Source organism: Lissotriton helveticus, chromosome 8, assembly GCF_964261635.1.
Source record: "Lissotriton helveticus chromosome 8, aLisHel1.1, whole genome shotgun sequence".
Classification (NCBI taxonomy): Eukaryota; Metazoa; Chordata; class Amphibia; order Caudata; family Salamandridae; genus Lissotriton; species Lissotriton helveticus.
In genome coordinates this window covers 195,467,242-195,493,306 of record NC_136069.1, presented here as the reverse complement: position 1 = coordinate 195,493,306, position 26,065 = coordinate 195,467,242, and the positions used below count along the sequence as shown (strand labels likewise).

Below are 26,065 nucleotides of genomic sequence, written 5' to 3'. Positions count from 1 at the left end.
CTGCTATTGTTCGCCAGGAAGTTCTTTAGTCATTGTATAATTTGTCATATTTATTCTTAGTTTTGCTTGTACAGTCTGTTCATGCTGTGCTTGAGATTGTGGGCCTTTTGCCTGCGTTGCTCCGATTCTATGGCATGCTATTTTTGTTTGTTCTATTCCTGCAACAGTTCTCTCATGTAACGTAACTGGTTCTATTGTACAGTGCTCTGACACCTTCGGGTAAAGTCCGCCTTTTATAAAAATGCATAAAATAAAATAAAATAAATGAGCGGTGCCCAAAGTGCGAGCTGCATTTCCTGAAGGCAATAGTGATACAGAAAGCATGTCTGCTCAAGAAAATGCACCACACACCTGTCCCTTATAGACCCAGCAGGTTATGTGTAGTGCTTTTTCTACTAAAATAGCCTACTACCTCTCTAATTACTCAGCTATGGTGCTCGTATTGAAGCTGCAAACTTGAGTCGGGACCTCTTTCTTGGTGTATATAGTAAGCTGACTTGCACTTAGCAGCGTATCCCGAACAAGGGTGTGGAGATATTCTGGACCGAGTGAAGGTGAAGTTGGCCCAGTACCGGCACTACCTTCACCATGCAGTCCACCACACCCGTTTCCAAGATTACCACATAACCCTCCTCATGGCATATTTTTGTTAGTGATTTTGGCAGCCGGTCCAAGTGGGTGGCTGGAGGCTGTTTTTGTGCAAGCTGCAGGTGAGAGAGAGAGGTGCCCCCCTCTAGGGTTGGGGACCCAGGCCTGTGCATCCGCTGCTGATCTTGCTCCAATTATTCCTTTCTTTACCATTCCGGACTAGCCATGTGCCTGCCTGACAGTCTTGCAAAGCACATGAAATCATCTGAGTGGAGTGCAAGAAGCACGCACATTAAGGTGCAAGAGCAGCCGGTCTATCTGCCGGTGTCAGGGCACTGTTTGTGCACCTCTTGCTGCCTCATTAGGGTTGCTGCTTATGAAGACAAGGAAACACGCCCGAAGATTTACAGTTAAGGGCCGAAGAGCTGTACATCCATGGAGCCTTCCGTGTGTCAGGCTCTTGTTGTGGAATTCCAACTACACTGAGTGGAAAGGGGATTTGGCAGTACCCCACCTACGGAATTGGGAATAAAAATGCCATGCATGGGACACAGTACCCTCTCTCTCATTATCACAGCCCAGGGCAGTAGCAGGTCTATACAGTGTATGGTAATCAAGCAGTGCCAGGTCAGTGTGCGGACCATCTTTTTGGCTTTTTGTGGGCCCGTTTCAGAGTCTGGTGACCCGTTTTTTACTGTTGATTTCTCTGGGGAAAGGGGATTTGGCAGTACCCCACCTACGGAATTGGGAATAAAAATGCCATGCATGGGACACAGTACCCTCTCTCTCATTATCACAGCCCAGGGCAGTAGCAGGTCTATACAGTGTATGGTAATCAAGCAGTGCCAGGTCAGTGTGTGGACCATCTTTTTGGCTTTTTGTGGGCCCGTTTCAGAGTCTGGTGACCCGTTTTTTACTGTTGATTTCTCTGGTATCAAACAGTGCCTGCAGAAAGCACCAATGCATGCAGTCCAATATACCTTGCAAAACACCTACACTACACTGCTTGTCTTAACAAGTTAAAAACTGCCCCAATTTGAAAAGGTGGGGCATTTTCTTAGCTACCTGATTCAGTGACGGGGACCACCTTTATTTTGGTGCCCGGGCCTATTTTCTATCATAGTCTGTAAAGTCTTGTGTAGAGGCCATTTCCCACCTGCATTATCTTTTCAAAAGGCCTGACGGTTCTTGTCCCGTAATGTATGTAAATGCCACTACTTTCTTGGGAGAGGGAAGGTAGTTAAGACAGGGCAACAGATGAGCGTTGCAAGGCAGGAAGGAAAAGAAGGAGGGAGCAAGCGTTGGGGTTAGTGAAAAAAAGGATAGAGAGACACAGAGATGGGGAAAGCTATCTACAGGAAGAAAAGAAAGAGAAACGAGAAACAGAAGTCTAAGGTGTAAGGAACAAAAACGGGAGGGGAGAGGGGTATATGAAGATGAGAGAAACACAGGTAGGGAAAAGAATGAAGGATAAAGAAAATAGAGCGGAGTAGAGACCAGGGAAAAGAGAAGAGAGTAGGCCAAAACAACAGAGAAATGGAAAAGAGATGGGAGCAAGAGAAAGAAAAAGTAGCACGAGAGAAAATGGGAAAAAAACAGGCGGAGGAATTAGTGGAGAAAAATATTAGAGGGCTAAAAGACCAAAAAGGAACAGGAATAATGTAGACTTTGGAGGAAAAGGGAAAAGGAGCAGAAGAAGGAACATGCCAAATACATTTCTGTGATTCCCATAGTGTGCCATCAGACCGGTATTTTGGTTTCTCTCTGACATGTGATTTAATACAGATAAATGGCACAGCAACTGACATACACCTTAAGTCTGTCAGTTTGATTGGCTTTGTCACTGGGAGTTAGCTGTTTAAGATAAATGAGTAACAACAAAGATTTCTTATAAATAATTAACATTGGAAATGTTTAAATGCTGAAGTAGTGAGCCTGTGAACTAAATACCATTGAGGCCCGTGGAAGGAGTTTTGGCCTTCAGTTATGTGTGCTTTATGTTACATGTGTATCCTCTTTTTCTCTGCATATCTTGTCCATCTGCACATCTTCAACCTCCACTCTTGCCTCTTCAGCATACTCTTTTCACTCTTCCCCGAATTCCCTTCCTCAAGCCTCTAACACTTCACTGCCCCCCAACATGCACTGCACTCCCTCAAATGTAAGCACTTTCATTTCTCTTACTTTTGCCTTGCAAATATTTTGACATCAGTGTACCCCCTTCACACACATATCCACATAATTTCAGTTGCAAATGGAATACACAAACATTGTTCTGTGTGCTCTGCAGAGAGGCCAACCCACTGGCAGGCACTTTGTCTGGCTTCAGCCTTAGCGCTTGAGCGCTCAATCAAAGCCCCTCAAACACCTGGCATGGGTCACGCTTCAAAGTTTGCACAGAACAAAATACAGATGAACAACAACATTATAAAATGGCTAACTCGTGGGGAATGCAAGATTAACTAAAGCACGTAAAATATAAGAGGAACTAAATAGATGAAATGCATTCCTTCGACGTTTTTAACATTCATAGTTTGCAAGTCAATCCATGTTTTTGGTGTCAGTGTTAACTTAGGGGCATGCTAAGTTCACTAAGTGAGCTTACTAAGATTAAACAAAGAATCAGTGTGCTTTAAACATAACTGCACAACAGATGCTATTACCATAGATATTTCTTTATGTGTTTTTTTTTCATGTCCCTGCTGTCCTCTAGTTTATTTGGCTTTGCATATGTTTTGGTTGTTTGGGCTTGCACTGATGGTTGTAATACAAGTGTGTGCACTGGTGGTTGTAATACAAGGGTGTCCAATGGAGGGTGTAATACAACGGTATGCACTGGTGGGTGTAATGCAAGGACATGCACTTGTGGGTGTAATACGAGGCACACACTGGTGGGTGTAATACAAGGGGGTGCACTGGCGGGTGCAATGCAAGGACGTGCACTGGCGGGTGTAATGCAGGGTGTGCACTGGTGAGTGTAATGAAAGGGTGTGCACTGGTGGGTGTAATACAAGGGCGTGCACTGGTAGGTGTAATACAAGAGTCTCTTGTGCCTCTGGAGGTCGTGGTTTTGAGTTGATACTGGCCGATGCTGGCATGTTGTACTGATCTGGAACATCAGACAGCTGTCTGACGCAGTCTAGACATGGCGGTCTTTCTTCATGCAGGCTCTGAGGAGGTCACATATGGTGTCGGGTGATTCAATTTACACTTGATGAATATCCCACAATTAAGATATATGAATTTGTCAATTAAGATATAGGAATTTGTCTTTAACCTATTGCCCGTAATTGACAGCACATCAATGATTAACTCACACCGTGTACTTTATGTACAAGAGTAAGATAAACAACTTATTTTAGTTTTTGTTCTTTTATATAGCTCAAACTTGACTTACAAATATTGGAGTGTTCCATGTGAGCACCAGTTACATGACCTACTTTGAAGCAGGAGGAATTTACCTTCACAATTGCAATATGAATGTGTGTAATAACGCTTCACTTAGGCCCTTTTCACAGTTAAACAACACATCAGCAGCCATACACACTAGAGAGATAGGTGCACTTACACACAAAAACACACTCTCAAACCGTTACACACATCAGCATAGTTACACAGCCAGCACTCATTCAGTCTACTGCATGGCTGGCTCGCTTCTCTCTCAACTGACTGCAGCACGGAGCGCGACACCAGGTGTGAAAATGATCTTCCAACCACTACAAATCACTGAGCAGTGCGACCCCCGGTGTCATACTCCCTGCTGTAACCACTTAAAGACCCTGCCATGCGGCAGAGTAAAAGCGGGCCGAATTGCAGTGAGTATGTTCACACGTTGCACAGTTATAACGCACCTGCTGTACACATTGTGTGGGAACCCCATGCTATGGACAAAAAACACTGCAGGTACATCAACAGTACTTAAAGCACTCACCGTCCGTGCACAGCGAGTGCCTACGAGCTAGTGAAACGATTACAAGGTGCCGCAGGCGTGCCTTACAAAAATCCCAAGAGTCCATATGCACAGTGACTCCACCCAAGCCCCTTACAAATCCAACCAGGAATAAAAGGAAAATAATGGAGGTTTCCAGCATGGATACCCAGCCTACAGAATTCACCCACCCCGACAAAGTCTCCGGTCTGCCTCCTGCCTTTCCCAGCTCTCTATGGTCATGAGATCTGTTGACTCTGCCCTGAACCACAGCCGTCAGCACCCAATGTTGGACTCTGATGACAACATATTAATTACTAACAAGTAACAACATGTGCCTTCCAAAAAGGATTTCACACCTGCTTTCAATTTGGCAACTAAATGCTAGCTACAGTTTATGGCCCTTAAGGTTGAACGCAAGGGGCTCAACGTCTGAGCATACCATGCCAACTTATGGCGAACAAAGCGGTACAAAAGGGGGTGGTGATGGACGGAACCAATCAAACACTCACACCCAGTCAACAGATCTGGGTTTAATCCAGACTATGTCTGAACTGGGGCGGCAGAGTGGGCTAAAGAACGGTGATGGATTAAACCCAGATCTTTTGACTGGGTGTGAGTGTTTGATTGGTTCAGATGCTTCGTCCATCACCACCCCCTTTTGTACCGCTTTGTTCGCCATAAGTTGGCAGGGTATGCTCAGACATGAGTCCCTTGCTCACTTTGCCACTGGATTCAAGCAAGCCTGGCTGAAGACGGCTGAAATGCCAGAAACCGGTCCTAGGAAGCTTGTTTCCGGTCCAGCGAAGGCATGGCTTGGCATTTCGGGCTGGACTGTTTCCATTAGGCACAGGGTCAGACTGATTTGCATATGGCCATGTCTGAACTGGGGTGGCAGAGTGGGCTAAAGAACTGTGATGGATTAAACCCAGATATTTTGACTGGGTGTGAGTGTTTGATTGGTTCAGATGCTCCGTCCATCACCACCCCCTTTTGTTCCATATTGCTATAATTACTGCATTTTTAAATCTAATTTCTTAAATGTATTGTATTCTCCGACATTTAATGCATTTTGTGTGTATGTATGTGCGTCTCTCTGTATGTATATATGTGCTGATTGTATAGCTCAAATCTAGCCAAACACATCTGAGTTCTGTTGAAGCAAAAAACCAAATATATAGTCAGCATTGGATCGTAGAGTTCGCTGGTTTGTGAACTGTTACAGCATCATGATTAGGGCTCCCGGTTTTATGGCATTTCTTTTTTTGCCATTACCGTCTGTATTTATCCATATTTATTTTTGGGGCATTTTTTCTGTATTTATCCACATTTATTTTTGCCACAAGCAAAAGACGACACTACAGCTAGTATTTTTCCACATTTATTTAAATTGACCATGCATGATTATTTCCAGTAAAATATATAAATAAATGCTGCTGTGTTACAAATATATTGAAAACACATCTCATTATCCCAGAATAATCGAGGTAAACACATTTAGAATTTGAAGGTGTGGTTCCTGTGCGCGCTAATGACCTGGCAAAAGAGGGCACAAAAAGCTGAAACACATGCTGGTTCCATATTAAAAAGAATTTACATGAAAACTGTAGTTAAGCACTCTTTTAAAGACATATTCAAGGTAATTAGGGCAAGACTCCAGAACAGAGCTGGCTCTATCACGGGGCCCATGAAAGATTAAAGTAAGGTAACATTTCAAATTGCTGTTTGACTGCAGGGTAAGTAAGAGGCCAGAGGGATGAATGGGCATGCAGAAGATTGCGTGTGGTCTGGAACTGGGGTGCCGACCACGAGCAACCAAGGCCAATGAAAATAATGGAATGGGGAAATACTGTGCCCAAGAAAATTAGTATAATGTTGATGTATAATGGTACCAGTGTTCTCTTTTATTAACATTTTTATTTTCCAATTTCTTTCGATACCAATATAGACAATGCCTCTAAAATCAACTCAGCAGTCAAAACATTAATGTATCCCGTGGGGAGTACCAGAGGTGCAACAAGAGTAAAATTTCAGGAGGGGCTTATCACAATTTCAGAGGGATGCTTATTGTTCCAGCAATTGGCAGAGTGAAGATGCAGGGGCTCTAAGAAGGGGTGAAAGAACAAACAAAACCTTGTTAACAAGTAAATGGTCTTTTAAAGACCTGTGAATTACTCGGGTGCGGCTGTGTATGAGCCTGGGAAGCTGTCTCCGCCAGGCTGGCACACACAAAGGTGGGGGGGGGGGCTGAAGCCCTTTGAACCCAATGCTTGTTGTGCGCTTGGGGAGTACAGTAAAAAGGCGAAATTCCAACATTTCTAAACCGTATGCAAACATATTTTCCCCCTCAGCTAAGTTTTCCATGTATAGCACACTACCTTTGTAAATCAAATAGACATGCTCTGACGAACTGGGGACCCTTCTTGCTCTTTCCATTTTGACCCACTTCATGAGGGTGGCATTCCCAAACAATGCAACGCAGACTCTGCGCCTGCACCACCAGCGGTCGTCCGACTGATCCTGGCCGGCCTGTGCTGCCTCTTACATCGACTATTTACAACAAGGGGTGGTGATGGACAGAGTCTCTGAATTAAGCAGAATACTCTCACCCAGTCAAGAGATCAGGGCTAGATCCAACACCGTTTTTTAGCTCATTGCACCATCCCAGTTTCAGAACCTGGCTGTATGCAAATTAGTCTGTCCCTGGCCCAGTGCATCATGGGAACAGGGCAGACCAGACTACAAAAGCCAATTCTTACACTGGGAAGGAAACAAGCTTCCGGGGACCGGTTTCTGGCATTTCAGCCGTCTTCGGCCCGGCTTGCTTGAATCCTGATGGTGCAATGAGCAAGGGACTCACATCTGAGAATACCCTTCCACGCTTAGGGTGGACAAAATTATTTACAACAAGGGGTGGTGATGGACAGAGTCTCTGAATTAAGCAGAATACTCTCACCCAGTCAAGAGATCAGGGCTAGATCCAACACAGTTTTTTAGCTCATTGCACCATCCCAGTTTCAGAACCTGGCTGTATGCAAATTAGTCTGTCCCTGGCCCAGTGCATCATGGGAACAGGGCAGACCAGACTACAAAAGCCAATTCTTACACTGGGAAGGAAACAAGCTTCCGGGGACCGGTTTCTGGCATTTCAGCCGTCTTCGGCCCGGCTTGCTTGAATCCTGATGGTGCAATGAGCAAGGGACTCACATCTGAGTATACTCTTCCACGCTTAGGGTGGACAAAATTATTTACAACAAGGGGTGGTGAGGGACAGAGTCTCTGAATTAAGCAGAATACTCTCACCCAGTCAAGAGATTAGGGCTAGATCCAACACCGTTTTTTAGCTCATTGCACCATCCCAGTTTCAGAACCTGGCTGTATGCAAATTAGTCTGTCCCTGGCCCAGTGCATCATGGGAACAGGGCAGACCAGACTACAAAAGCCAATTCTTACACTGGGAAGGAAACAAGCTTCCGGGGACCGGTTTCTGGCATTTCAGCCGTCTTCGGCCCGGCTTGCTTGAATCCTGATGGTGCAATGAGCAAGGGACTCACATCTGAGTATACCCTTCCACGCTTAGGGTGGACAAAATTATTTACAACAAGGGGTGGTGATGGACAGAGTCTTACATCGATTATGGCCGCGAGTGATGGAGGAAGCAGACTGAATGGGGCCTGAGAGAAACCCGCTAGACGCCCTACCACTAGAATCTGTGGTTGGCCCCTTGCCCAGTGGAGGCCCAGAGGACGAATCAGGTGTGCAGGCAGCCCAGTAGCGAGACATCGCAGGAGCTGGGCAGGTCAGAGAGATGAAGAACAGGCCGGGCTGCCCTCAGCGCCTGAGGTTAGACATGTGCACTAAGGAGGGCCCGGAGAGGTAGAAAGCTCTGAGCAGATCGGGCCACAGGCCCGCCACGCAGAAGGTGAGGCGACGAGCCGGCCAGACAGCACTGACGGTGTAGTTGGTACAGTGGGTGTGGATGTTGTTAGTGTAGCTGTGGCACGGGGGTTGCTCAGCTGTAGTAGTGGTGCAGGCGTTATGGCAGACGTGGCATAGAGGATGCTGAAGTGCATGTCTGGTGTGTGGTGTTTGTTTGCTCCCGCCCTCCCCCTTCGACCTCCCAGGGGGCGTAGCAAGATAACTGGATTTCAGCACGGCAGCCTGGCAAAATTTGCTGGTATTTTGCCGTTTTTACATATAAATCCAGACAAAGGAAACATTGTTTTCCGTCTGTATTTATTTGTAAAAATCAGTTTAAACGGAAAACCGGGAGCCCTAATCATGATCTACTGTTCTTTAAAGAGGTGCATCATCGTATTTCTTTATACCCTGGCTGAGATGTGACATGTAGGTTGCCCTTGGGCCAATGTGGAGCAGGACTGTTTCACCATCCACATGTTTGAGTACATGGTCTAAACAACAGTTCTGAAGTCAGATTCTGAGTAGGGGTTTCACCATCCTCAGTAGAGAAAGCTGCTATCAGGCTATCTTTAGTTTCTTGACAATGTTTTCCTTTATGGTAAAGTTGATATCCAGCATGAATCCAAGTGACTTGGCATTGGGTGAAAGGTTAGGTTTAAATCATCTAGGTTGATTGCATTGTACCAGGTGTGCACTATTTCTTGCTTGTTGTTTTTTGGCAAAATAAGGGAATAATGCCTTGTTGGGGTTGAGTTTGATGTAGGTGATGGACAGCCAAGTCAACAAGAGGTGCAGGCAGTGCATGAGGTGTTGGTTTTCTGGATTGAAGGAGACTTTCAAATAGAGGTGTGTACCTTTGGCATATTGGTGAATATTGATACTGTAATCAGTTAGTGGAGCTCCTTGGGATCCATGTACAGGATGAAGATGACGAGGACTGCATAGAAACATAGTGAACACTGCAATTTATAGGGATCTTCTGGGGCCTGGAGGCTCTCATGTGAATGAACTGGTGTTGTTTCCATAGGCAGGAGGAGAACAACTGAAGGACCTTACAAGTGAATCCCATTTGAGACTCTCTCTTTCATTGACTTGACTAGACCTTGGTTGCAGGTTGTCACCACTGACACTCATTGTCGGGGGGCAAGATTTATTTGCATCATCAGACTTTGACCCTGAGCAAAAAAAAGAAATTAAAAGAAGAAATATTCGGGGGGGAAAAGAAAAAAACTGTGGCACAAGGAGAAAGCCGGGCTGAAAAAGAATCTGCAAACCTGAGATAAAGAGATAGGAAGTCAGGGTGGGAGAAAAAGGGGTAGCTGGAACATTTGCTAGCCCACCCATTCTGTAGCACAGAGGAACTTCTAAAAAAGCTTAGGACGCCTCAACGTTTTTTAAAGTAAGTGCTTGTTATTCTCTTTCTTTCAGTGCGTTACATCCTTCACCACTTCAGACGATTGTTCACCACTTCCTCCTTTAGTGCATTTTGTCCCCACTTGCTTCATTCACTAAACTGGTAAGGAAACTTGAATTGTATTGTAATTGGATTGATATAGCGCTTACTATCCTTACCGAGGCACTGAAGCAATTTAACTTGGAGCTTTAAGTTTCTAGTTTTGTACTTACTACTGTGAAAGATGCAGAAATCACCTTTGCCTTCAGTGTTCTGTGTAACCCCTGAAAAATTAAAGATTGGGGTAAGCGTACAATGATAATTCTTATATAGTGAGGTTTCTTTAGTTATTAGAACTCTGCAACATGGTCGTGTGGCTCTGTTCCTGAGTACCATAAACCAGAAAATCAAAATCTATGGGGTATTGGGTTTCTAAGCATTGTTCTGCTAATGGTGGTGCATATTAGCTACGCTAGAGACCAAAACTGCACTGGTTTCTTGTGTGAAATCAGTTTTGCTTTTGTCAGCTCGGAAACAACTTTCTCATCTATGGATTTGGTCCCTGGTGACTTATCGTCTTGTAAGAGTGAATAAACAGTACTTGTTATGTGTCAATAGGCCGTTGGTTACTGGAATTTGTATAATCCCTCATTTTAAATTGTGATTTAGTCTGTTATATTTTTGGACTTTTGAGTAAAAAATATTTACACTTGTGTACAAATTATATTCTCTGTCACTTTGTTGGTAAGTGTTTGTAAACCTTCTCTTGGATGCAAATACACTTGATCAACTGTATTCACAATCTTATGAGTCAGGTATTAAATTATCCCCTTGTGAGCCCTTTGTTATTTTTTTCATATTTACCCAAGTTCCCAAGGGGCTACTGGGCTTCCCTACTTTACTGTAACTTTCTAAAAAGTGTCATTTTCCAAATTGTGAACAAGACGCGATTGCCACAGGAAGTTCTGAGATTTGAAAAACTGACTTTACCATTAAAGATGATTTTAAATTACAATTCCCCAGACTCCAAATATGACTTTCCTACCTGCTTCCAATCAAAGGTTATCACTTATTAAATGCAATAAGGTAATCCAATGTATTCCTAATGGAGAGGCAGGCCTTGCAATAGTGAAAAATGAATTTAGGAGTTTTTCACTACCACGACATGCAAAACCTAAAGGTGCATGTCCAACGTTTTCAACACAATTCATCATGCCTTAAGGGCTACTTAGGTCCTAGGGGTGACTTGTATGTATGAAAAAGGAAGGTTTTGGCCATGTCATAAGGTTTATTTTACAAGATCGAAATGGTAGTTTAATACTGCACACACAGGCTGCAATGGCAGGCATGAGACTTTTAAAAAGGCCACTTAAGTGGTGGCACAATGAGTGCTGAGGCCCACTAGTAGAATTAAATTTATAGGCATTGGGTACCTGTAGTACCACTTTACTAGGGACTTACAAGTAAATTAAATGTGCCAATTGGGTAAAAGCTAATTTCACCATGTTTAAAAGAGGGAGCACAATCACGTTTGCACTGGTTAGCAGTGGTAAAGTGTGCAGAGTCCCAAAACCAACAAAAAACTAATTCGTAAAAAACAGGAGGGATAAAGTCAAAATGTTTAGGGGTGACCCTGCAGAGAGGGCCAAGTCCAACACAACCCCCTCCCCCCCCCAGCCAAAAGCCAGGGTATACTAATCAATCGGATTCCCTGCTTAGGTGATTGAAGTGGACAAAGGACCTCTTAATGTAGTGGTCTTTGACAGTTCTATGTCCCTCTGAACTCAGGCGAATCCCTCTGTCTACACTCTCCTGAGCCACTGGGCTGACTTCTTCTCCTCGTCTGTTGAGCCCATCTGTGCAGCCCCTAACCTTAACTTGCTCACAGATGCATCCCAGTAGGCAGACAGTACCACCACGGCCAACAAAGTGATGTGGCCCATTCTGCCCCTTGAATTAGACCTCTATCCCCAACTCAAGGAAAATTTTGCCCATAAGGACAGAAACCAACAAAGGCCACTGACAGCTGTCAGTGTCTAGAGCCATGACCCGGCCCATCCACTTCCATGTAGACGCTCCAAGCAGGGACCTAGGGCAGGCCTCACTTCCAGCTTTGGGGCTGTCAAGGGTTTCCCTAAGGGCTCTGGAGAGCTGTCTAACCTCTGATGTTTCTTAGAGTCGCGGGCAACAGTCCAAGGTGTCAGGTAACCTACTTCCACTTTCCTACCCACCAATACAGGTGTGATAGCCTTAGTCTGGTCCCTCAACCCAGGGTCTGTATCCTAAGGCTGAACTGGTGCCTGGCAAGCTATGACATCCAGGAGGACCACCATCCCCCTCAAGTGTGCTCACTCTGCCTGTGTCATGCAGGGGTTCACCTGGTGTAGGTCTTCAGCCCACTATCTCTGTGAGGGTGAGGGGGCTACTCCAGGTCAGAAGTGGCATCACCAGGGTCAGCCTTGCAACGCTCTGTTCTCAGATCTGGCAACTCCTGATCCACTGGTCCACCTCCGGCCCCTCCATCAGGGCCTCTGTACTCTCCCTGCGAGAGTTGTACCCCCAGAAACCAGAGCTTTCAGGGTGCCCTGGGTGGGCAACCATCCCAGCTCCTCTACTACCAGTGGTATATAATTTCCAAGAATGCAGTCAGTGGGCATCAAGGTACTAACTATGACCCTCCTCACGGCCACTTTCCTACCCCATTCTAGGGGTACCAGAAACATGAGGTGGACAAACTCCTGCTCAGGGGCCTGACTCAATCTTAACACCTGTCCAAATCTGGGGAAAGCTGTCTTTCCACTACCATGGTCTCGCTGGGACTTGTATCCCTCAGAGCAGTGAAAGGGATCTCATTCACTTTCCCCTGGTGAAAGTGATGACTCTCTCCCTCAGGGATCACAAGTCTACCCTGTGAGACAACTTCCCAACTAAGGGAGATTTTGGCATGTTCTAAAACCTGCCCCTGGTAACTACTTACCCCTAAGACTGCATTTGCTTCCTTTGTAGAGTTCCCGGCAGTGGGTGGTTTCTTAGAACAGAGTCCCCCTGCTTGTGCCCTGACTGAGAACAATCAAAGTACTAGGATTGGAAATGAGGTGCCCTGGGCCACCGCCCACCTGAACCACCTCCCTGTTTCTCAGAAGGGGCGTGAGAACTCTTTCCCCCACTTTACTCTGGGACCTATCTGTATCTCCCCCAAAAGTCTCCTCACTCTGTTGGGAGAGGCTGAACCACCCTTCTTGGGGTCACTCCCTGGTACTTTCTTATGAACCCGGGTGCCAAACCAGAGGTCTGCCTCCTTAGCAAGCTTCATGAGGCAAGTGAGCTTATTATCAACAAGGTGTTGGTGCAGCTCTGGAAAACTGTTGCTGAACATGTGCTCCCTTGCAAACAAATAGTACAGCCCCTTGTTATCACGTACATCAATGCCCTTCACAAAACCATTTGGGGCTTGCAAAAGTGATCCACAAAATCCACCCAGGACTATTGGGGCATCTAACGGCTGTCGTTAAACTTTTGCCTATACTTCTCTGGGGTAAGGTCATGCTTCCTGGTGAGAGTGTCCTTCATGAGGGTTTACCTTCTCCTGTCCTCTTTCCCTAGGGCTAACAGTGCATCCCTCCCTTCCTACCACAGAGACTGCCCCCCCTCAGTTCTCCTCAGGGACACTGTGCATTTCTAGGACAAACTCATAGGCCTTAAACCATTTATCTATGCCGCCCCCACAACCAAGTTAACCACCAGATCCTTGGGGATGTGGGCCCTTCTGTTTCCAGTGGATTTCTTGGCTCTGATGTCCAACTCCCTTAGGCTCCTATCATGAGGCAGCCCCTTTACTTCCAGCGCCAGCCTCTCTTCTACCAGAGCCAGCTTCTCCATTTTAGGTTTGGCCAGCTGTAACCTGAACTCCCTTTCTGCCCTCCTGTCTGCCATTTGTTTAAGGGACAGGCTGTGGGAGGAAACACTGTTCCTTGCTTCAGCAGGGGGCTCCTCTCCTGTAGGCAAGTTGTCCTCCGCTGCAGCAAGTTGCAGATGTGGGGCTATAGCCAGACTCTCCACCTCCTCAAGTCCACATCCTCAGTGTTTTCATACTCTGTCTCCCCATAGTTCGAGTGCATCTTCTTGACCTCATCATAGGCACGGTAGGCTATCTGGAGGTCCACCTTTGGGGCCTTCTTCCCTGCAATAAGCTTCCTCTCCTTGCATAGCTTCTGATGCCAAGCCCTGCTGAGATTATCAATGTTGTTTCTAATGCATGCCACTGCTTCATCCCTTTTTATTCATGAAATTGATACCACTGACCTAGTAAATGTCATGCGTTTACGCGGGAGAGAATTGGAACACCCCATTTTCAGCATGTCATCTATTTTGACAAGCTCCCACCATTGGCAACTAGTGCGTTATGCAAAAACTACCGTAGATTGGGGGTCTGCAGGGACAGATTATAGACCTCTAGGTGTATGTTCCCACTAACAGTATAATTACAAGATTGTACACCTATGGTCTCTTAACATGTGTGTATGAGCAAATAGGTAGTGCCTCTCTCAAACTAAATACTACAAGAAGAAATTATTAGCTAGGGAAGACATCCCTTAAGGATAAGAACCCTCACTCACCCGAAGGTGACATGCTTCATCATATGGGTCCTCCTTACCAGTGTTGAAACCTAGTCAACACTGGGAGCTACTACTTCGGTGTTTAAGGAAGGAGCTCAGAGATGTTTTGAAAAAGATAAGGATGGTAATCCCATACGTGAGATGATGGATGTAGTGAGGTGTGCAGCGCTGTAATAAGGAGTGAGTGGGTGAGATTAAAACTGACTAAGTAGAATCACTACATAACTTTATTAATGTGCTCTACTTGACAGGGTTAAAATGAAACAGCACAGTGGTATGGATATAAAACCACTGTCACTTGATGGTCGACATGTTTCAGCCTATTGATCTATTCCAAAGTATCAGCGGCTTTCTTCAGGACCAGATGTGTTATGTGCTAATGCTGCTGCAAAAGGTGAGAAATTATACTGTATGAAAAATAATACTGTATGAAAAAATAAATAAAGTATTATACAACCAGTATTCCTGCGTTTCATTTGTCTGTCAGGTAATACTCGGGTATCTAAAAATAAACACAAGAAATAGAAAGAAGAAGAGAAACACAAACAAATCGCTAAGTTATCACATGTAATGCTATGCATACCAAGTGCATTAGTCATTGTATTGCAAGTTATAGTGCTGTGGAGATAGTCATACATAACATGGACTTACCCTCAATTGTAGGATAATCCTGCCTCACCTCTACCTGGCTGGCTGCTCATGGAGGGAGGCCCCGCTCTATGGGAAATAATAATAGTGGCTAAATAGGTACACTATTCTCTAATCTCAGCAACATTGTAGCTTATGTCAAAAGGGGAGAGCAAAAATACTCCTGAGTGTAACAGGATAGTGAGGTCCCACATGTACTTCAGATAATAACTATGGTGATACAGGTAAAAAATACAAGATTTTAAGCTTCCAAATTGAAGTAAAATACCCTGTTAAGTTATAACACCCATAGTGACATGTTAAAAAGGTTTCCTAAGGTCCATAGCAGTTCAGTGTCTTACCTGTCCGTCGGTACCTCGATGCCCACTAGAGCTCGCCCCGGGAAGTACCGAACGGGAGGTAGACTACTGGATTTATAGTTGCCCTCTCATTGATTGCAGCTGTGCGCCGAAGGAGTGGGGCCTAATGGTAGGTGGTCTCACCAGGCGCCTGTATTACGAAGGCGCATGCACCGAGAGAAAGCTCTTCCACAATGCACATGCGCGACCGATACACTATTCCTTCGCGCATGCGCAGTAAAAAGAGGAAGTGTTTCAATACACGATGGCTAGACACAGGATACGCTAGTGTTCTTAGCGCTCCTGGTGGTCTAAAGCGGCCAGATTATAGCTGTTTGTTAAGCATGGATAGGTTCTTAAAGCCCCAGTGAAATGAAGACGACATGGAAGTTTAATTTCTTGGATTGATTTTATGGTAATATGCATGGAAAGCATTACCAGACAAATGGGATATTGCGACATATGATAGTACCAGATGTTACTGATATCGTCACATTAATAGCCAAATACCCAAAATTGGGGGAAATGGGGAAAAGGAAAGGCTTGTGTAGTTAGTATATCGTTTTTTAAAAAATTATTTGTTTTTGTTGTATACATGGACCTCATGTATAAAGTTAGACAGTGGTCTTAAATGTTTGGTAATCATACAGATGGTGTCAGTAGCATCATGCAAATAGCTAATTAGGGAATGATAGAGGTTCATACTATTGGTGTGGTGCCCCACGTACGAACAGGATTTTTGATTTCTGAGGAATGTGTGCTGCACCACCCACAGGCTCCTGCACCCGAAAGGATAATATTAGTAACTGAGAATAAGTGAATGGTCCAACTTAATAACTCACTTTTCTATACGGGGGGAAGAACCACCTCTATTCTCAAAGCATTAAAGTGGTTCATATGGAAACCCAGGGTATATCATCATTTAGGCCCACCGCATCAGTTTTAAGTTTGTACACCCACTGTTGTTCTTTGCGAAAGAGAAAATGTGTGGGGTCTGCCAAATGTGGTGGAATGAGGTGGTAAGTGAGGATGATTCAAATATGGATGACAACACGAGATACGGTGGCCAGACTGGAAGACCATCCAATCGTCGAGGAAGAGGCCCTAGAAGGGGCAATCCCTTTGGGCAAGGATTTAATCCATGGTGGCAACCTACACCATTTGGATTCCCACCGGGCAATCAACAACAAACACAGTTCTTTCCGTACCCGCCATATAACCAAATGATGCCACCACAACCTTTTTTAGGGTTTGGCCCCTTCAATCAAAGAGGCAGAAGAAGAGGCTCGAAAACAAGGGTGAGCTGGAACTCGCCTGTGGCGGCAACAGTGACGGCCCAACCATCAGGAACAGCGACAACGAGCGGCACAAACAAATAATAATCAACTTGAGCACGTATACACCTACTGAACTCGAACTACAAGTCTTGAAGAAAGGGCTTGGCTTTGTGCCTACATATAACGGGGATACGTTCCAAGCACGTCAAGAGTTAGCAGCATTCTTCAGAAAAATTTGGCTCAATGCCTTTTTTAAGGACAAAGAACAAGGAGAGATAAACATTTCTAATACTGGATTACGGCCAAAATCAACATTAATCCTCCTACGCACATGATTCCAGCACGCATTATTGCTTTTGAAGAAGCTGTACTCCATGATTTTGAGAACATCACAAGCAGTAAAAGGAACCAATATCAAAACCTTACCCGCATGGAAAAAACCTCTCTATGCAATTTGGCTAAGAACCCAGATCTAGTTATGAAACCCGCTGACAAAGGGGGAGCGATAGTTCTTCTAAACAAAGAGACCTATAGAGATGAGTGTTTACGTCAGCTTAACGACCATAACTCTTACCTGAAACTACAACTGGATCCTACAAAACGTCTGATTAAAAAAATCAGCAGCAAAGTGGAAGAAGCGAAGGAGAAAAAATGGATCACGGACCATGAGGCACTCTATCTGGTAGTGACGACTCCAATAACACCGTACTTTTATGTTCTGCCTAAAATACATAAAGCCACTAGACCACCACCAGGGAGACCGATCATTTCGGGGATCGGCTCTCTTCTTGAACCACATTCCACTTTTGTGGATTCCTTTCTTCGCCCTATGGTATCACAGTTGCCTACTTTTGTCCAGGATACCAAGCATCTGCTCACAGAAATTCAAGGGCTATCATTTGATACAGAAAAGGACTGGCTGGTATCCTTTGACGTGGAATCTCTTTATACCTGTATTCCACAGGATGAGACACTGGCCACAATCAAAACCATGCTTGAGAACCTCAACTTGGAAAGTATGACACCAATAGATTTTGTGATGTTCTGTGCCAGAAAGGTGCTTAAGGAAAACTTTTTCAAATTTGAGGATCAATTGTACCTCTAAATCTCGGGCACGTGTATGGGAAGTGTATGTGCCCCGAGCCTGGCAAACCTATATGTCCATAAAGTAGAACAGGAGACTATACTAACACCTAGCAACCCGTTCTCCAACCATCTATGTACCTGGAAAAGGTACATAGACGACATTTTTGTCATTTGGCGAGGAGACGAAGAGACACTCAAACTGTTCCACTAATGGTTGAACCAACAGGATGATTTCTTACGGTTCACTCTTGAATATTCTAGAACTAAGCTGCAGTTTCTGGATTTACTAATAAAACCTAATAATGGAACTCTAGAGACAGAACTGTATAGAAAACCCACCTCATGCAATTCTCTGTTGCCTTTCCAGAGTTATCATCCACGAGCCCTTCGTGAAAATTTGCTGTTTGGGCAATTTTTGCGAATAAGGCGTAATTGCACGGAAATGGCACAATATGAAAAACAGGCCAGAGCACTGTCACTTGACCTCAAAGAAAAGAAATATCCCACACAATTAATTCGAAAATCCAAGAAAAGAGCAGCAAATAATAATAGAGAAGCGTTGCTAGAGAAAAGCACAATTAGAGCAACAAACGAGAGACTAACATTTGTCAACACCTTCTCTAGCTTCTCTTACTCTGTGAAAAAGAGTATCAACAAACACTGGGGGGTGCTGAACTTAACAAACAATACCCTCCCAAGGCCCCTTTTTGCCTACAAACGGAGTGCTAACCTTCGGGACAAATTGGTTCATACCCGACCACGTGGTTTTAAGAATATAGAGTCACAGACCACATTGTGGAATATGCCCCAGGTAGTTGGTCATTTTCCGTGTGGGACATGCACAGTTTGTCCTCAAACTGAGAAAACTTTCTAAATAGATATAGGCACTACACGACCATGGAAAATCGACAAACACACGAATTGTAATAGTGATCGTTTGATCTATTTGATATGGTGTCCGTGTCAATTGCGCTATGTGGGAATGACCACTAGGAAAATTAAGATCCGCATCCAAGAACACAAGAGTACAATAAGATGCGGCAAACGGTCAACCAAATTGACCAACCATTTCATTGACAAAGGACATGCTGACACTGACCTTCACTGGGTAGTATTGGAAAAACCCTGGATTCCACCACATTTGGCAGACCCCACACATTTTCTCTTTCGCAAAGAACAACAGTGGGTGTGCAAACTTAAAACTGATGCGGTGGGCCTAAATGATGATATACACTGGGTTTCCATATGAACCACTTTAATGCTTTGAGAATAGAGGTGGTTCTTCCCCCCCCCCCGTATAGAAAAGTGAGTTATTAAGTTGGACCATTCACTTATTCTCAGTTACTAATATTATCCTTTCGGGTGCGGGAGCCTGTGGGTGGTGCAGCACACATTCCCCAGAAATCAAAAATCCTGTTCGTACGTGGGGCACCACACCAATAGTATGAACCTCTGTCATTCCCTAATTGGCTATTTGCATGATGCTACTGACACCATCTGTATGATCACCAAACATTTAAGACCACTGTCTAACTTTATACATGAGGTCCATGTATACAACAAAAACAAATAATTTTTTTTAAAACGATATACTAACTACACAAGCCTTTCCTTTTCCCCTTTTCCCCAATTTTGGGTATTTGGCTATTAATGTGACGATATCAGTAACATCTGGTACTATCATATGTCGCAATATCACATATGTCTGGTAATTCAATCCAAGAACTTAAATTCCCATGTCGTCTTCATTTCACCGGGGCTTTAAGAACCTATCCATGCTTAACAAACAGCTATAATCTGGCCGCTTTAGACAAGCCTTTCCTTTTCCCTATTTTCCCCATATTTGGGAATCTGACTATTAATGTGATGATATCAGTAACATCTGGTACTATCATATGTCGCAATATCACATATGTCTGGTAATGCTTTCCATGCATATTACCATAAAATCAATCCAAGAACTTAAACTTCCATGTCGTCTTCATTTCACCAGGGCTTTAAGAACCTATCCATGCTTAACAAACAGCTATAATCTGGCCGCTTTAGACCACCAGGAGCTCTAAGAACACTAGCGTATCCTGTGTCTAGCCATCGTGTATTGAAACACTTCCTCTTTTTACTGCGCATGGGCGAAGGAATAGTGTATCGGTCGCGCATGTGCATTGTGGAAGAGCTTTCTCTCGGTGCATGCGCCTTCGTAATACAGGCGCCCGGTGAGACCACCTACCATTAGGCCCCACTCCTTCGGCGCACAGCTGCAATCAATGAGAGGGCAACTATAAATCCAGTAGTCTACCTCCCGTTCGGTACCTCCCGGGGCGAGCTCTAGTGGGCATCGAGGTACCGACGGACAGGTAAGACACTGAACTGCTATGGACCTTAGGAAACCTTTTTGACATGTCACTATGGGTGTTATAACTTAACAGGGTATTTTACTTCAATTTGGAAGCTTAAAATCTTGTATTTTTTACCTGTATCACCATAGTTATTATCTGAAGTACATGTGGGACCTCACTATCCTGTTACACTCAGGAGTATTTTTGCTCTCCCCTTTTGACATAAGCTACAATGCTGCTGAGATTAGAGAATAGTGTACTTATTTAGCCACTATTATTATTTCCCGTAGAGCGGGGCCTCCCTCCAGAGCAGCCAGCCAGGTAGAGGTGAGGCAGGATTATCCTACAATTGAGGGTAAGCCCATGTTATGTATGACTATCTCCACAGCACTATAACTTGCAATACTGTGACTAATGCACTTGGTATGCATAGCATTACATGTTATAATTTAGCGATTTGTTTGTGTTTCTCTTATTCTTTCTATTTCTTGTGTTTATTTTTAGATACCTGAGTATTACCTGACAGACAAATGAAACGCAGGAATACTGGTTGTATAATACTTTATTTATTTTTTCATACAGTATTATTTTTCATACAGTATAATTTCTCACCTTTTGCAGCAGCATTAGCACATAACACATCTGGTCCTGAAGAAAGCCGCTGATACTTTGGAATAGATCAATAGGCTGAAACATGTCGACCATCAAGTGACAGTGGTTTTATATCCATACCACTGTGCTGTTTCATTTTAACCCTGTCAAGTAGAGCACATTAATAAAGTTATGTAGTGATTCTACTTAGTCAGTTTTAATCTCACCCACTCACTCCTTATTACAGTGCTGCACACCTCACTACATCCATCATCTCACGTATGGGATTACCATCCTCATCTTTTTCAAAACATCTCTGAGCTCCTTCCTTAAACACCGAAGTAGTAGCTCCCAGTGTTGACTAGGTTTCAACACTGGTAAGGAGGACCCATATGATGAAGCATGTCACCTTCGGGTGAGTGAGGGTTCTTATCCTTAAGGGATGTCTTCCCTAGCTAATAATTTCATCTTGTAGTATTTAGTTTGAGAGAGGCACTACCTATTTACTCATATACACATGTTAAGAGACCATAGGTGTACAATCTTGTATTTAAACTAGTGCGTTATGCCCAGCTCCCATATTTGTTATGTTATGTTATGTCAGTGATCATTTGTAGCTCACACCTTTAGCAGACCATTTCTTACTCTCATTTTATGTTATACATTGCTCTCTTTTATACTATTTCATTTGGCATTTTGCTTTCTCTGTAGTGCTTGGAAGTCCAAATATGGCTAACAGCAAAGTAGCAGTGGTGACTGGAGCGAATAAAGGCATCGGACTGGCAATTGTGCGGGCTCTCTGCAAGCGATTCAAAGGGGACGTATACCTGACAGCCCGAGACCCCAAGCTGGGTGAAGCGTCTGTGAAAAAGCTTAAAGAGGAGGAGGGCCTGACTTCTCATTTCCACCAGCTGGACATCACCAACCTGCAGAGTATCACCAGGCTGAGAGACGTCTTGAAGAAAGAGTTTGGTGGAATAGACATTCTTATCAATAATGCAGGAATTGCTTTCAAAGGTAAATTGTAGTTGGTTAAGTCTGTACTTATTTGCTTGTCCTCTAGACCAATGATCAGATATTGCAGAGAATGGGACTACATTGCTTATTTTTGCTATAAACATTTCACTTCCATGCCAGTGTTAATACTGTGATCTTCGTACACAAAAGGGTTTTCTTAGGACAAAGGGCCATGGGCCACAGAAAACACCTTTACCTAGCTGGTGAACACTGGAAGCTCACTGAAAAGCCCAACGGTCAAACTGAGGTGGCAACAGCCAGCCCACCTGATTTTAAGGATGTTTAAGGGCAGTGGTTCTCGGGCATGCTTGAATTTAGGCGTAAAAATGTGGCTGCCCCTTCTAACACAACAATGCGGCTCTGTGACACGACCCGGCTACTTGGCAGAGCAAACGTACTGCTGCATGTAGTATAAGGAGCGTCACTCAAAATTAAGCAGACCGAATTCTGCAGATGACTTAATACTGCTATCACCTGTTCAGCGTTGTTACATCTTTTTTTGCAGAGCAAACAAGCACTGCTTCCCATCACGCTCCCTGCTCATGTTCAGAGCTGGCTTGGGGAGGACGCTTCGTATCATGAGTAGGAAGAGGGAGGCTGCATCCCACACCTCCTCCTACTACTATGATCTCCCAATAAACACTTTCTAGACTCTTCCCTCTTCTATCCCCCATTATCCTTTTCAAGCCAGCTAACAGATTCACATGTCCACTGCTCAGATTAATTGATATTTGCTTATACTGATTCACTACTGATCCTTTTTGGTTTCGGAGTGCCGTGTTACTCGCCGAAAAGCGCTTCGACGCCTCGTATGGGGTGGTAAGTGCTATTTATTTTTTATTTTTATTTTGAAAGTTTTATATAGCGCGAACAAGATCTTTGCAGATATCAGAGCGCTTTACAAAGCAGGGAATAACAACAAGAGAGTGAGTAGCAGGTCATTAGGTATATCGACATTATAGGTAGTAAGTGAGATGGGTAGGTACATGAGGGAGCATAGTAGCACATGTAAATCAATAATGCAAGTAGATAGTCAGGGAAGTGAATTAAAAAATGCAGTTAAAACACATAGCTATATAAATACAATTACAATTACTTACCAGGAATGATGTGGTTTGATTGATTGAACAAGGTGTTGAGTCTGCCCTTAAGGAGCTAAAGCAAAAAGGGCGAGGGCCAACTCTGATGATGAAAAAGACTCTTGCCCAAAGGGAAGATATATCCAGAGTTCCCAACTGTTGGAGATCTTGAAACACATAAGGGAAGTCTCAGATTTTGAGCAGACCCTGCATAAGGAGAAGGATTTTTATGCAAAATATATCACTCAACCGTCAGACAATTTGCCAATATATGAAGTCATTAAAACGTTAATTAACAACGTTTCATAAACAAGAGGAATTTGCTTGAAAATTTTGATCAGGACTTTCTCCTAATACGTAACTTTAACGCTATCATATTCTCCATGTCTTCTTCATCCTCACTTGCCTCAGAGGATGCCACCCTGCCTGAGATTGTTGACAGAAAATTTAAGGGCTCACTTAAGAGAGCTTATGCTGCTGCAAACCTTTCTTCAAATACCTAAGCAGCCTATGCGACTCAAGTTCTTTTAAAGGGTTTTCAGTCACTCTTTGATTGTTTACAGAGCAGGTCTGATCATAACCCATGTGTGGCTAATATGGAACTGCTCTCCCAGTTTCACTCAGATGTATCGTTCGACTCCCTGTGGTGCACTGCGATAGCTGTAGGGGAGGCTGTTGAGGGAAGAAGACTCCTCTGGACAAAACCTTGGAAAGTTCGACGCAGGCAGTGTTCTGAGGCAGACAGAAATTTTGGTAGACCCCTTTTGACAGAGAAATCCATGATTCTCCAGGATAATGTAGTACAAAATAGAGACTCTATTTCATCTTCCCCCGCATCCCGACTCTTCAGTTTGCAAGTCTGTTACACAATTCATTCCAGCACCTAGCCTTACCACCTTGGAAACTGAAAGGGATTTAGTAAAGCAATTGGGTTGCTTTAGATAGGTGCTACTGGAAATCCAAGCTTCAAGGAAGCTATCGACGCAAGCTTCATACAGCAAGAATTGCAGTCATTTCAATCTTCATGTATGGACAAGGCCTCATTTCCCAGAAATGAATAATCTTTTAGGATACTACATTTTTTGCGTGGCAGATTCCTGAAAGGCTTGGCTACAGCTACACTGTCATCCCAGTGGGCAGCGATGAAGGCATTTGAAGTCCCTTGGAAGACTCATCAGCAATTGTTCCTTTAGCTAATCATCTTCTTAAAAGTTTCAAGCTTAGAATACCAGTAGTTCCCAATCCTATTCCAACCTGAGATTTGACTGTTTTACCGATGCTCCTTTGGTTGTCTTCAAAAGAAGCATTCTTAACAGTCATTACCTCGCAACAAGACTGGGGGAGTTAAGTTATTTGATCGTATCCTATCCTTATTTGAGATTTTTCCTGGACAGGGTGATTCTCAGACCAGACACCATGTTTGTACTAAAGAATAACTCACCAGTCTTAGGAGATAATTCACCCAGGATATCAGTCAGACACACACTTCTTAAGGCTTCATCTCTAGAAATCAGCCGGTTTCTCTTAATCTAACTGGTTCGGACAAGGTTATTTAGGTAATCCAATGCTTTGTTTATTTCATTTGGCTCGGCCAAAAATAGTTACAAATTTCCTACTCCTACACTTTGTAAGGGGGTGAAACTGGTGATAATTCAGACATATAGATCAGTAAAAGTTGAACCTTCAGAGAATATCCAGGGACTCTCTACCAGGTCAATTTTAGCCATATTGGCAGGTAGAGGTTTCTTGATTGAATCTGTAGAGCAGCAACCTGGTCGACCTCACAAAGGATTGTAAATCATTACAAATTAGAGAAGAATTTAGGATCAGGGATTTTTGACTTAGCAATTATGTAATTGTTGCAATTATTAATACATTTATGCGGTATTTGCATAAAACAATAGTCAGTGCTCATTATTTCACTTGAAAAAAATCCTCAAATAGACAGAATCAGGACTGGAGCAAGGAAGACGGATGATAGGTAATGAAGACATTACTTACCGGTAATCTTCGTTACCTGAATCATAGTCTTTTCGTCCCGGTCCAAGTCTCATCCCCCCCCCCCCCCCCCCTTCCCCCAAACCCGCCTTCCATTTGCATATCCTTGTGGGGTCTGTATACTTGTTACAAACAGGAAGGGAGGGGGAAAGGGGCCATCTTGTGCTACTTTCAGGTAGTAGTAATAGAAAGGGGACTTAAAGTTCTTTTTAATCATTGTTATAGACCTGTATTGATGATAGAAGGCCTCAAATAGTAAGAATTAGAACGAAGAGGACTATGACTCAGGGTTGTGAAGATCAAAGTTAAGTAATTTGTTCATCACTGCAGTTGTATATGACATTTGGACCTCTGAACAGAAAAACTAAAAGGACGTACAAATTAATGGAGGTGGGGAAATAAGAGCAGTCTGAATAATTGGCAGAAAGAGTGTAGTGTAGTTCCTATATTCCCAATAGGCTCTGCGCATTGGAATAATATATTCAGCAGTGTAGACGTAGGACTGAGGTCGACTAGGTCTCTACTGACTATATTAGACTTAAGGTTTGCCAGCTAGCTCAGAGGTCACTAGAAACTTTCTCGAATAAACGAGGAGGAGTTTAACCTCCCTGGATAGACAAGAAGAGATTAGCTTCTGACAACCATATAACATGACAACTTTGCTCCCTCAGAATAAGAGTGTATCTCTAGAGTCGTGTGAAAACAATAGACAGCTATTTCACTCAGTCAAGTGTGCATACTTAGTTTCACCAGAGTGCAGAGAAAAGAGAGACGGGCGTTTTCAATAAAAGGTTGTTATTTATTGAGCAGTCTTCTTTCTCATACAAGAGAAATTAATTGCCACAATTGCAATACTTAGCATAAAGTAAAGTGCGTACAGTAAAAGGAGTATTATAAAATAATACTGTAAAAGCATTGATATGGTTTCTTAGCCATATGTTTCTTTAAAATAGATAAAATATATACATACAAATATACATTGACTAACGTACTCAACTGGTGCTTCTAAATACGCCTATCCCGGTGTACCTGACCTAAGCCTAATACGTGGGAAGGAGTAGCAGTTTAAGTTAAGTTGTTTTTTTGCCAAGGAATCTGAATCAAGAATTCTCTTACGGGTTTAGTCAGCTCCCTACCTGGGTGTTAGAAAGCAGGAGGTCTGATATCTCTCTCTCAGGACTCGATATCCCAGTAACCCGCGAGGGTATCTGGAAACACCGGAGCTGGATTTCTCGGCAGGAGAAAAGAC

At 43.7% G+C, this 26,065-nt stretch overlaps 1 protein-coding gene across 2 annotated transcripts in view; it reads left to right on the top strand.

Moving 5' to 3' along the window:
* LOC144772515 (carbonyl reductase [NADPH] 1-like) overlaps positions 1 to 26,065 on the top strand; it is a 102,344-nt gene that overhangs the window by 22,512 nt on the left and 53,767 nt on the right. The window contains exons 2-3 of one of the 2 annotated variants that reach the window (XM_078656898.1): positions 9,866 to 9,953; positions 21,434 to 21,739. In XM_078656898.1, coding sequence (XP_078513024.1) covers positions 21,451 to 21,739 — 289 coding nt within the window. In that variant the 5' untranslated portion in view covers positions 9,866 to 9,953; positions 21,434 to 21,450. The remainder of the gene's footprint in view (positions 1 to 9,865; positions 9,954 to 21,433; positions 21,740 to 26,065) is intronic. The other variant, XM_078656899.1, reaches the window with a different exon arrangement.